This window comes from Aricia agestis, chromosome Z, assembly GCF_905147365.1.
Source record: "Aricia agestis chromosome Z, ilAriAges1.1, whole genome shotgun sequence".
In the NCBI taxonomy this organism is placed as follows: Eukaryota; Metazoa; Arthropoda; class Insecta; order Lepidoptera; family Lycaenidae; genus Aricia; species Aricia agestis.
Window position 1 is genome coordinate 6,825,520 of NC_056428.1, and position 13,120 is coordinate 6,838,639.

Here is a 13,120-nt window from a genome sequence, read left to right on the forward strand (position 1 = left end):
AGGATCGCCGCCATATTCTCGCGGCTTAAATCGTAAATTACGGCGCGGCGTCGGCGCCGGCGCCGGCAGGGACCTGCCCCCGGCGAGTGCCGACTTAGGGATATCCTGCCAGAAATAACGTGAGATTATCTAAACGAAACATTAAACGATAAAGTTAGGAGTCTAATTTATTTGGGGCCTGTTTCACCACTTCCTGATAAAGTGCCGTATAGGCTATCCACAACTTATTTGACAGATTATCCATACTCTTATCTGTCAAGTTAAGTGACAGATAGCCTATCCGGCACTTGTCAAGAAGTGGTGAAACAGCCCCTTAATTTTCTATAGTTAATCAACTCCTGAATAACCTGATATGACATAAAATTCTTTTCAGGATTTTTGTATAAGAATGAAGACTACGATTTTCAGGGGCTAAATTCGCGGAGAGAATCTTTAGTTTTAGATCTTTTTGAACTCTACGACGTAATACTGTAAAGTTTTTAGTTTAAGTTAACTTTACATGAATAAGAATATGTAGTTAAAAATTACATTAAAGGTTTGATATGCCATCAGTTATCGCAACCCGCGCCTAATCTGTCAGATATTTTAATGTTGGCAGCCCTGGCGGTGGGCGGGAGCGCTGGGGGGTGTCGGGAGGTGTCGGGGGTGCGGGGGCCCGGGCGAGGGGGGGGGGGGGCGCTCGTTATATCCTCACAGATTCCCGGCGGTGTTAATCTGCATAATAACAGCGCGGCGGGCGCAGCGGGGGCAGCGGGCGCCACACACAGACGATTACTGATAACCATGTTACGATATTACAGGTGAAGAATATATTTTATCCGAAAAACATCAGTGATTATTGTCAGTGTCATCCTATCGAAGCAAAATCGTTTTCTTATGAACGTCAAACGACAGGTTTTTGGAGTTTTTAATGATGAAAGTGCGTTTAATATTGAATTAAAATATTTTAAACTGAGAGCAGTTAATGGCGTAAACCGCTACGCCAGTTTGTTTCCATACAAAACAATAATATCATGTCTGTGGATGGCTATCTAAAAAGAAAATATCAGTTTAAATACGACCACCTTGTTGTTTCCAGTGCACAAAGATGCATTTCGTTGTTAACGTGTTAATTTTATCTCTCATTGTTTCATATAACTATTTTATTTATTAAAGTACATAGTATTATTTGTACAGCTATTTACTACGACATAGATTTACACCGGCCTACTTAGGTCCGGACAGGCGGCTGCGGGGGGCGGCGGCTTCTACCAAGAACTAACATTATTTATGAAGCCTCTGCCTCCGATCTTGACCAATTACATCAGAAACTCGATTATTCGGACCGAGGTACGGATTTCTGTCTATCTAGAGTACTTGACACTTTTCTTATTATGGCTTTTTAAGGTTGCGTACCCAAAGGGAAAAATGGGACCCTATTAGTTATTACTAAGACTTCACTGTCTGTCTCCAGGCTGTATCTCCACTACAGCTAGCCTTCTGAAGAGTATGTTTTTAAATGTATAAAGTCTGGTCCCCACCACCAAAGACACCTATATATAGTAAAATTGTCTACTATAATCAAAAATACCCTGTCAGTGAAAAGTTAAAAACATGACTTTTCATTTAAAGTCATGTTTTTTATCATTTTGTAAGAAAAATATAATGAGTTTGGTGCAAATGTCACGTTTACGTAATGGTCTGCTAAATACGGAATCATTATAACTGGACCGCAACCAAAACTATCCTGTAAGTAAAAAGTTATGCCGGAATGAAAAAGTTTTCTACCATTTTATTCCATAAAATAATGTTACTGTGATCGATTGCACTTTTTAACTACCTACTCAATCTACGTTATGTCATGCAGCTTGGCATTTACTATTAGGTTTTCACTGAAATAGATGAATATTAATATTTTCACTCACAACAAAAATAAATTTTAATTTGTCTCTTAATGAAAGTTACTCTATATTTAATGGACAAAGTCAATATGGGTCTCGTTGGTGGTGGAAAGGGGTATGAAGATTTTTGTATGGAGCCTGGCCGACCTACAAAATCGCGTAAAGTGTCACATTTCGAAGATTTAAGCTGCCAAAGTTGCAATATCTTAAATTGGTAAAACTTTGGCTGCTCATATCTTCGAAATGTGACACCTTACGTAGTTTTGTCCAAGATTATTTTTTGTTTGTATTGATGTTAGCTATCCATTTTTGAAAAAAATATTCATGAACGCGAAAAAACACAATAGCGGTACGGTAGGTCGGTCAAAATCTTCGTACCCCTTTGGACCACTTTACTTCATTCTCATTTCGCCCAAAAAAAAAATCGGCCAAGTCCGACTCGCACTTGGCCGATTATTTATTGATTAATTTAGACCTATGTCGGTAAAAAATGAAACCTATAGCATAGGACCTAGGTCAAAAAGTAGCAATTTATTTGAATTTTTGTCGGTGACGTGAGACGTCCCGGTGACGGCGGCGGTGGGCAAACGGCCTGAGGAAATCAAAGTTCAAAGACGTGGTTTCTGATGGAACCTGTGATTCAAAATATGGTTCCCAACTGATTGCGAAGTATACCTATTACCTAAGCACAAGGGAATTCCGCATGCACCGTGCTTTTATCTCGATACGTTTCTTACGCCGCGCGCCGGATCTTCTCGCCGATTTTGTTCGGTGGCCAGCATACTTGTAACTTGTATATAGCTATATAGTATGCCAGCAGATGTTCAGAAAACATTGTGTAAAATTCATTCTGAATAAAAATAATTTGATAAAATTCTTATTTCACAACTTTTTGTTCTTTTCTGTAGTCTTAAATCTTTTCCGACTTATCAAAGTAAATTTTTAGTCAATTTGTCCAGTAGTTTCAGTGTAGCGAAGTCGTCTCATTGCTCAAACACACAAACAAATAAACAGCAACTTTATTCAAACAGGTTTAACCTATCCCACGGGAACGCAATGTGCCATTTACATTTCTTTGAAATTTTGGCGCTTGTAGAAGGCAATTAATCATGAGCTGACATACAGACCTATATATTGAACGTTTCTACAAACGTGTCGACTATAATATACCGGAGTAAAAATAGCGAGCGTTTGTCACGGCGGTTCGGGGCCGGCGCCAGGCGAAAATATATCGGGAATAGGAAATGCCCAAGTATTATATTAGCTCTGACTATACAGTATACAGCTAATATAAATAATAAATACAGGCATTTTCTATTTGACAATAAGGCAACAGAGTCGAGAAACGAAGGAAAATTTGAAAAGACGCATTAAGAGAAACTTGATATCAAACAAGGGTAATTATAGGAAATATAAAAACTTTGATTTAAAACTAAGTTTTTATAAAGAATTGATGAAGAAAAACAAAGACATAATGCACTACCCCCAAACGTTACAGCTTTCGTTAATGCACGAATACAACTCACTCTTTAGACACTTGCAACTAACTACTTACTAATAAAAATATTTACGAAGGGAATGTACAAGTCTGCTCGTCTTTTTCTAGCACATTGGAAAATTCACGAGACAAAGACAGCGAACCATGAATGTAATAATATTAATAAGCAGCTGCGACAAAAATATATTTATTAAAAAATACTATTAAAAAGCTCGATATTTGGGTGCCTCATGAGCTCACTGAAAGAAACCTAATGAACCGTGTACCCATTTGTGATTCTTTATTACGACGTAATGAAACCGAACCATTTTTGAAGAAGCTGATAACTGGTGATGAAAAGTGGATCACGTACGAAAAGAACGTGCGAAAAAGATCGTGGTGAACTGTGGCGAAACCCGGGGTAACTCGCAACAAGGTGATGCTGTGTGTGTGGTGGGATTGGTAGGGCATTATTCATATTCTGAACTGTACTGCGAACAACTACTGATGAGATTAAATCAAGCAGTTGAGAGAAAGCGGCCGGAATTAATCAACAGAAGGGGTGTGGTTTTTCACCATGATAACGCTAGACCTCACACATCTAAAGATGTGTGAGGTCGCAATTTTTTCATCAGAAGTCCCAAAATTTTTATAGCAATGGGATCATGTCCCTACCAACAAGATGGCTAAAAGTTATCGAACAAAATGGCACCTATATACATAAGTCCATTGTAAATAAACTTTATAAAAAACCTTTTGAATTTTTATATAAAATGCGAAGAAACTTTTTCCCCAACCTAATAATATAAGGTCGGAGATTTTCAGGTCAGTTATAGAGGCGACACGAGTACTGAGCAGACAACAGATTGTGCGCGGGTCCCGTGGGAAAGTGTTTTATCACGACATTAACACGATTTCCACAGGGGCAGAGCCGCTGGGAAAGCCGCTGTTGACACATGGGTATGCCCCACTAACGTGCTCTCATGAAATAAGACGCGTTTCAAGATTATCCATACTAATATTATACATGCGAGGGTTTGTCTGTCTGTCTGTTACCTCTTCACGCCCGAACCGCGAAACTAATTTTGCTGAAATTTGGTATGGAGATACTTTGAATCCCTGGAAAGAACATAGGATACTTTTTTTGACGACCTCTGTGGCTCAGTGGTGAGCGCGTTGGTAGCTCAAGCCGGGGGTCGCGGGTTCGAATCCCGCCGACGGAACAAAAAAAAAGTTTTCAATGTTCCCGGGTCTGGATGTGTATTAAATATGTGTATGATATAATAAAAATCTTAAATATATGTATAATATAAAAGTATTAAATATATTTCCGTTGTCTGGTACCTGTAACACAAGTCCTTTAGGTACTTAGCACGGGGCCAGACTGACGTGGTGTGAAGCGTCCATAGATATTATTATTATTATTTTTATCTCATAAAAATGTACGAATCCCATGCGATAAACTAATTTTGGCGCAACGGAGTTGCGTGGCGCGGGCGTCATCTAGGAGGTAATACAATTATAGGTATAGGTGAAAAGTGGATACTCGATAGATAGGTACATGATATTACATTCTTCCTATATTATGAATACGAAGGTGTCTGTTTGTCAGTCTGTCGTCACTTCTTCGCGGGGACCGAATAGGAATAAAGAAATTGAGATAGGTGCTTAGGATTTCGGGAAAGAATAAAGGATAGATTTTATTGCGAAAATATTATATAAGTACTTAGGTTCTTCGCGCGATATACCAATGGGGATTGTCCATTTTTTCTTAATTTTGCTCATTACAAAAACATTTCGAGGAATAAGGTCAGTGATCGTTTTTCTGCATATAAACGAAAAAAATACCCATTAGTTACTTATATTTTTGAACAAATACGTTTAACCTTTGTTTGACCTTCAATGGCGTTAAAATAGCAATAAATTCGACCAACATTACGTTTCGAACTTTTGGTAAGCTTCTCGTATCAGCTTTCACATAATGAGAACTTGCATTTGACGAACCAGCCATTATAAATAAGATTGAAAGGAAATTTAAAATATATGCAGAGGTCAATTGCGGCTACTTGTCTCTTTCATCCGAGCGCACTCAGGTATCTACGCAAGAATGATAGCAATATTTTCAACGAATTTCTACGTTGTGCCAGTGCCTAAAGCCTAAAGTACACATCGACACATTAGAAACATAGGTAGCAGGTCAAAGCACTTAGACGGCGACACAACGCCACAAAAATAGGTAGCGGATGAAAATTCCGTGGATTTGGCAATCGAACGCCAATCGGCAGTCTGTTCATTGTTATTCTATCTCTAATAGCACCCTTATGGCGACGGCATAAGGCTCATTTTATGGTAACCACAAGGTATAATAACTGTGAACTGTCTCACCCACGTCGACGAGACACGCCAAGGTTGCGTCGCGCCGAATTTTCAGCGAAATAGTTTCACCGACATCGGTCGATGAACCCGTCTGCGATTTGGCCGACACTCGCCGCCATTTGCCGACATTCGCCGACATCGATACGTACTAATTAACGACATATAATATGATATGTACGTTATTTGGTAAACGCTATATCGATTGAGCGATTAAGTGCGGAAATTTTGTCAATATAAAATGCTATATCTGAAAAGTTAGCTTGTAAAACCGATTGGCAACTTTGTTTTCTTCATCACTAACATGTCTTAGATACAGTGTGTTCATTTGCGGCGTGAAGATTGAAGAACCTTAATTTTTTTATTCGTTTAATCATAACTTTCAATAACTTAATAAGCATTAAATTACATATTATTAACATGGGCGTACCCAGGGGCGGGTCAGCTGCCCCCCTGGAAGATAAAATAAACGTAAATTTTCCTGGCAAATGGGAATTAGAATCGTGAAATGGGAAACTAAATTATTTATATCTTTTTAGTCAGATTAATAAAAGTCAATTTTCATAATTTTCATGAATTTTTGTTTCAATATACCAGACCGACCATCTTCTCCAAACCAATATGCTGCCCCCCCCCCACCCTAGCTGAAATCCTGGGTACGCCCATGATTATTAATATAGACCTTTACAATACCAATACAATAGCTGGCTGGAAAATCAACTGTACTGCCAATGACTAGAAAATCTAGAAATACATGTTTCTTTTACTATATTAATCTCTCTATAACCACCGCGACTTTAAAGACGTTAACATTTTAACTCTTTTGAAGTGGTAATTTACCGTAAGTCGATTTCCGTAACCGACTTTGTAAATGTACAATAAGTTTTCAAACATAGTTTTAAAGTAGGTTTAATATAATTCCCAACAGACGGCCATTCTGCCCTGGGGATGTCCCCATCTCCAAAACCGATTGTATACAGTAAACTGTATAGTTGGGCCACTTGACCGCGGGTCGCGGGTCCATAGTGCAGCTAGTCCATCCCGCCCGCGCCGACTTATCAATGGAATTCCTGCGCGGCGCCCGCTCCTTGTGACGTCACAACATGGCCGCCTTCCCGACCTCTACTCGATTACGCTTTTAGGTTATGTGATAACATTTCGTTGTGTAATTAGGACTAGAAAAGTACAACGTTATGTACTTATAACAATAATAATTTTGTTAGTTTGTTTGTATTATCTAGCATAATATAAGTATTTATGTGCTAAATACTTTGCATGTACCTAATCACTAATCAGTAACCACTAATCAGCATTCAGCAAGTATTATGGGTGACTTGGTAGGTAGCGCTTCTTTTGCTTCATTTTTTAAATTTATTATTTTACTCCTTGTTTAAACAGAAGTTTAGATTCATTTTCTTCACCTAAATACGTTAAAATTCTACGCACTTGATATTAATAACAGCTAGTTGTAATTTTTATAGTTTGAGACAGCTAGCGCCATCTAGCAGAGAATATACGCGTTAAAATAACGAACTACTAACCTTGTCGTCGCAAGCGATAATATGAACGGCTGAGAAGTATATGTTACAAAATAGTTCTTCTGTTTTATACTAGATGGCGCCACTTGCGGCACACAATTTTCTTTTATTTCCCATAGTACTCCGAACAATTTTTATCATTTGCTTTATAGATCTATACTCTATCTATAGTCTATATCTATACTATTAACTCTATACAATTTTCAAGCAACAGAGATGTTGATTCCTAGGCAGATGGTGGACCTACATAATTTGGTCGCGTTACGTCAACAGTCAAACCTAGCCTTTCAATATTCGCCAACTCAATATTAGTCAGATAATGCCTAATAGTAGGGGAGGGGAGGGTGCTATTTGTGTAGTCACTCGAGCGTCATGGAGACCTAGTAGGTTTTTCATATTAGGTAAAGCTGATAAAAAAATAATAAGAGCGTTTTTCATTTTAGTGGTGGGTTCAGAAACTGCAGCCATTTTAAAGTTTTGAAAAAGAAAATATATTCAGAAAATGGCTTATTTAGGTAAATTATAAATATATTTTAGACAACAAGGACTAAATCATTTAGTTTAGTGCAAAATAAAATATCTGCAAAGCTTAGTTAGGAAAATATGAAGCTTTATTTTTTAGAATTTCAAATATCCCTGCAGGCTTACCTAACCTTTGAATCGTCAGTGCTTTATGTGGAAGCTTCTTTGGGGTATACTAAACATCCCCTATCTTAATCTGACAGATCCGATGACATTTTAATATTTAAAAAACCTACCACATGAGAAATCTGATTTCCATACGATGATAACTACACACAATATGTCGGAAGCCTATATAAGCTTAATCTGACACGCTCGAGCTTGTCCCAAAATCCCCTCTTCCCCTTCCCAATCAATTATAATATTGAATTGACATAACCGACCAACTGACTTAGGTCCGTCACTTCGTTCCCACTAATGTAGCACTTTCAGACATATACCAAATGAAAGGGCAAAAAAGTTAACGAGGGTAGAAGGTAAGAAATAATCGGCCAAGTGCGAGTCGGACTCGCGCGCGTAGGGTTCCGTACCGATATATGGTACAAAAAAAGGCAAAAATTGTGTTTTTGTATGGGAGCCCCCTTAAATTTTTATTTTATTTTAATATTATAATTAAATATTAAAGAACACATATATAATAAAGTACTTTGTGAAAAATCCAAGTACCTACCTGTTGCCATTATTGATATAGAGCAAAAAAGGCCGAAAAATTAACGTTTGTTGCATACGAGCCCCTCTTAAATTTTTATTTTATTTTCAGTATTTTTATTTTATTTTCGGATGGACGGACGGACGGACGGACGGACAGACAGACAGACATCGAAGTCTTAGTAATAGGAGTGAGGTTGTGAGTCCCTTATGATGTGCCACCCGCGGGTGGTACTTACAGTTCGATGCCTAAACGTGCGAGTGGGACAGGCCTGCTACTGGGTACTTTTTATATTGATAAGTGTATTTGTTGAATAAATAATAGTAAATTATTACAACTCGAGACTGACGGCTACCATTGTTTGTGCGACGGGATAGCGATGGACGTTGCCATCACTTCTCAATAAAATAATATGGGCGAAAAAAGAAATGCTTTATACTGCAAAACAACGTTTGCCGGTACAGCTAGTATACAATAAAATAAAGGAAAGGTTCGATTTTTGGCACCTTATTGTTTACTCATACATTTCTTTAAAATATGAAATAATATACTGAAATATAACACTTTCCTCAAGTTTGCCATAATATAAAATTACAGAAGTGATTTCTTATCAGCAACACTATAAATTGATGCAATAATCAGGTTGTTTTTTGTGTTTTTTTAACCTTCTATCCTCGTTAACTTTTTTCTCCCACGGTTTAGAGATTTTACGTCATACAATAAAATGTTCAGCTTTTCAAGCCCATTCATTTGTCAATATATGTGTGGATGTGCTACAGCTTGGGTACGGCTTCCATACAAAAATGCCCCCTTGTTTTTTCATCGATAGTACATGAACACAGTATTAAAAGATGTAGAATGCAAGTTAACCGTGTTTATACCTTTTAATCTGTGTACTGTTCTGGTATTTATTCATGGATTTTTGTGATAAGCAATCGGTTATGCGTGTTGACATTTCTAACTAATGATTGTGAAATTGTGATTTTACACTCTATTTCAGACAAGCACGATAATTTAGTACATTGGCAAGCAAAACAATCTTGACTTAAATACTACTTTCAATCCAGCTGGTTTGCAAGTAGTGTCTTTGAAAGTCAACTTATTAAAAAAAATACACAAAAAGCTATATAATAGTTATACTACAGATAGATAATAGTTGGTTATACAATATGTTTGCCCTCTGTAAAGTTAGCTGTAGTTACTTGACAGACAAAGGGAAAACATCGTATCTAAGCTCTTTCATTGTGTAATATTCTGTATGTGATTTACTGTTTTTTAAACAAAAAAATGAATGATGTTCGTATTGTTGTGTTACTACAGTCGCCTAGGTTATTACTTATAATAAATTCATGTTCTTATAGCCTAACCGAGGTATTAGCGCGAATTCGGTTGGCTTGAGTCTTGACGTACAATCGAGGAAATTCATTCCTAGGCAACTGCCTGTCCACCATTCGACCGATCACAGCTAACATTGAATTGACATAAGCCGACCACGTGACGTAGGTCCGTCATGTGGTCGGCTTAATATGTCAATTCAATGTTAGCTATGATCGGTCGGATGGTTTTTAACTTAACGCGACCAAATTACTTAGGTATGCCATCTGCCTAGGAATCGACTCCTCTGATAGTACCTCTAGATTAATACTTTCAGAATGGTTCTAGTAGCCTATCCTTCCTTACTTAGGCTATCTTCCTACTTTTTTTAAAAATCTATTCACATACCTGGCGCTAGTAAACGAGGCCTGGGCTGACGAGGCAGCGGCACCAAAGCTGACGCCCACGGCCAAGCCCTCGGGTATGTTGTGGACGGTGATGGCCACCACTAGCAGCATGATGCGTTTCCACTGGGACTGGCGCACCGCCATCGCCCGCGCGACTGCTTCTCGACCGTCGTCGACGTCCGCTTTCTGGAATGGTGGAAGTGGGTTTTCAGATGGGAATATCAAAATTTAGTATGAAATAAATCGATTTAAAATATTAGTCATCGGTCAAGTCAAAGGTCTTATTACTATAGTTTGCGCGTTTTTATGATGATATGCGTGACACATAATTGACAACAGAAGGGAAATTACCTAACAAAAATTAATCGATAATTTAAAAATATCGAATTACTTCGTAAAGGAATTGCAATGGAAATTATCGATTTCGTACTGACATTTCAGTGGTGCCGGCAATTTAAGATAGCCGCCCTTTTTATCGATTTGATTTCGATTCAACAGAGTCAATCTCTATTGACATAAGTTCCGTTTCATGCATCTGACATTTTTCAAATGTTTTCGTGACAATAATTTTATACTCCTATTTCACAGTTAATATTTATAATTTTAGCATTTAGCAACAATTCATTTTTATTCATTTATTATTTATTATGGGAAACATTTGTTTTTGTAGATGGAATATAATTTGTTACATTTTGTTTTTTTTTTGTTTTCTTGTAAAAAAAACCCGTAGCAAGAAATATGAAAACTGTCACCTATATCTTCTTATAACGCACAAACTAGGGAATACAATCCCGGTATTTGCGGGACTGAACCATCACAATCCCGCTGGATCCCGGTATTTGCGGGATCCCGCAGGGTGGACTTAAACTTTTAAAATAAAGCGTTATAATGACTTTACTTGATAGAACTCCTTTTATTTTTAGAAACATAAATAAAACGAACATTATCGGACACTTTTTTTTACAAGGGTTTATTAATACTTCAGACTTTAGATATAAAAATATTAAATAATAAATAACTAAACTTTGCTTGAAAATGGCTACGTAAAAAAATTGTTAAAAAAACTAAAAAACACTTTTTAACCAACTTATTTATAAAAGGATGTTAAAAATGTTAAGGTATTAATTGTGTCGTCTGCCAAACGGCTCCTGATATTCAACACAAGGTAGCCAGCAGCTGAAAAAGTTTGCTCAGCTTCCACGCTGGTTGGTAAAATTGTCATTTAAAGTGAATTATAGGTGAATTGATGGTAAATTGCTTAGTGGGCTCCCTGTAGCCAGTTCACTCACTCCCACGCGCAGCGTTACACATATGAATTACGCTTTTTTGTAATCCCGCCAGTCCCGCCGCCCACGGGATCCCGCTAAATTTTCGACCGGGATTAGTCCCGCAAAATGCATGCGGGATCCCGGCATTTCGGGATCCCGGTATCCCGGTATTGCATTCCATAGCACAAACTATAGGTGCTACTGTGTCATCACTCATCAATCACGAAGTTCGGAAAATGTAAGTTTTCAATAAATTTTGAAATAAGGCCATTTTATACAGAGTTGAGCCAGTGCGTAGTACTGACGCCCGCAACGTATTAAATTAGTCTAGAGGTCAGTCTACGATCGTCGATGCAATGCGATGCAATATTTAAAAAGCCTAAATGGCTTTTCAAATATTGCAACGCATTGCATACAACTTTATTGACTACACTTTGAATTGACAACATTTCATTTAATTAATCATCAAAAATAAAAAGTACCATTTCTTTGTTTTTATTTTCGAAGTCCTAAAAAAATTACAGATTTTTTTAATCATTAATTTCTGAGAAAAAATATTAAAACGAAAAATCCATTGTGACGTTATTGGTACGGCAGAATACGATACGATACACACCTTTGCTTATAGGAACGAAAATAATGCAGACCTATACTCCACTCGGGCTAACTTGTCGCTAGCGGTCATTGACTCCCTGTCAAAAACTTGTCATTTTCCATATAAAACCACGATTGACAATATCTGACACTTCATTGTCAATCGCGGTTTATATGGAAAATGACAAGTTTTTGACAGGGAGTGAATGACCGCTATCGACAAGTTAGCCCGAGTGGAGTATAGATCTGCATTATTCAATAACGTCATGATTCAATAACCTCAAAGTAAAGTACCACAAAGTCAGTGACAGTACTGACAGTTTTTTTTTAAGAAATCAGATATGACGTGCAAAGGTATTTTGTTGTTCAACCGTACCAATGACGTCATTTGGCGCTTAAGTCATTTTAGAATGATCAGAATTAAAAACCAAGTTTTATAAATGAAAATGACCACATTTTCAAAAATAAAAAAGATGGGTCCCCTAATTTAACCCCTACTTTTATATTTCGTCATAAAACAAGTACAAAAATATTTGAAATGTTGTCAAATTTGGTGCTGGCTGCCTATACCAATTTTGAATTTAATCAAAAATGCACTGCAAAGTCCCGTGACATTGCAATATAAGTTGACCCTAACTGTTATTTAGTAGACCATAAAATTGATCTGAACTTAAAGTCACATACCAGCGAGTTATTAGACTGATGGTGTCCTCTCCGGCGCTGCGCGGTGTGCTGGTTGGTGATGCAGTCGCCGAACTCTGCGGGCGTCTCCATGGTGACCACGGTCGGGTTGGACGGCCGCCGGTTCAGCGCCGCCATCATCTCCAGGTCTTCCAGCTTCTCCTTAGACTTGGACTCCTTGCTTTTGGTGATCGCTGGAAATTATAGAGTTGGGACGTTAGTGACATTGAAAGACGGATGATGATGTAGATGTATGTTCGATCAAAATCTTTTCTTTTTAGCACCATAACATTGGCTAAAAACATAATAGTCGATCAACTAAAAAAATTGTATTCGGAGAAGTATGAAGGACATTTTTGTTCTAATTCCTTTGAACGTAACGAGATGATGGTGTTAGTAGTGTAAAACACGTTAATT

General features: G+C 37.6%; 1 protein-coding gene and 1 long non-coding RNA gene across 2 annotated transcripts in view; one reads left to right on the forward strand and one right to left on the reverse strand.

Annotated features, from left to right (window-relative positions):
- LOC121738897 (zinc transporter ZIP11) overlaps positions 1-13,120 on the reverse strand; it is a 92,223-nt gene that overhangs the window by 63,533 nt on the left and 15,570 nt on the right. Inside the window, exons 3-4 of the mRNA XM_042131165.1 lie at positions 12,707-12,897; positions 10,162-10,346 (exon numbers count right to left, since the gene is read on the reverse strand). Of these exons, the coding sequence (XP_041987099.1) occupies positions 10,162-10,346; positions 12,707-12,897 (376 nt within the window). The remainder of the gene's footprint in view (positions 1-10,161; positions 10,347-12,706; positions 12,898-13,120) is intronic.
- LOC121738899 lies at positions 1,086-12,519 on the forward strand. Its single transcript, XR_006037358.1, has 3 exons — positions 1,086-1,096; positions 7,499-7,505; positions 12,324-12,519. It is a non-coding gene; the product is annotated as an uncharacterized LOC121738899 (long non-coding RNA).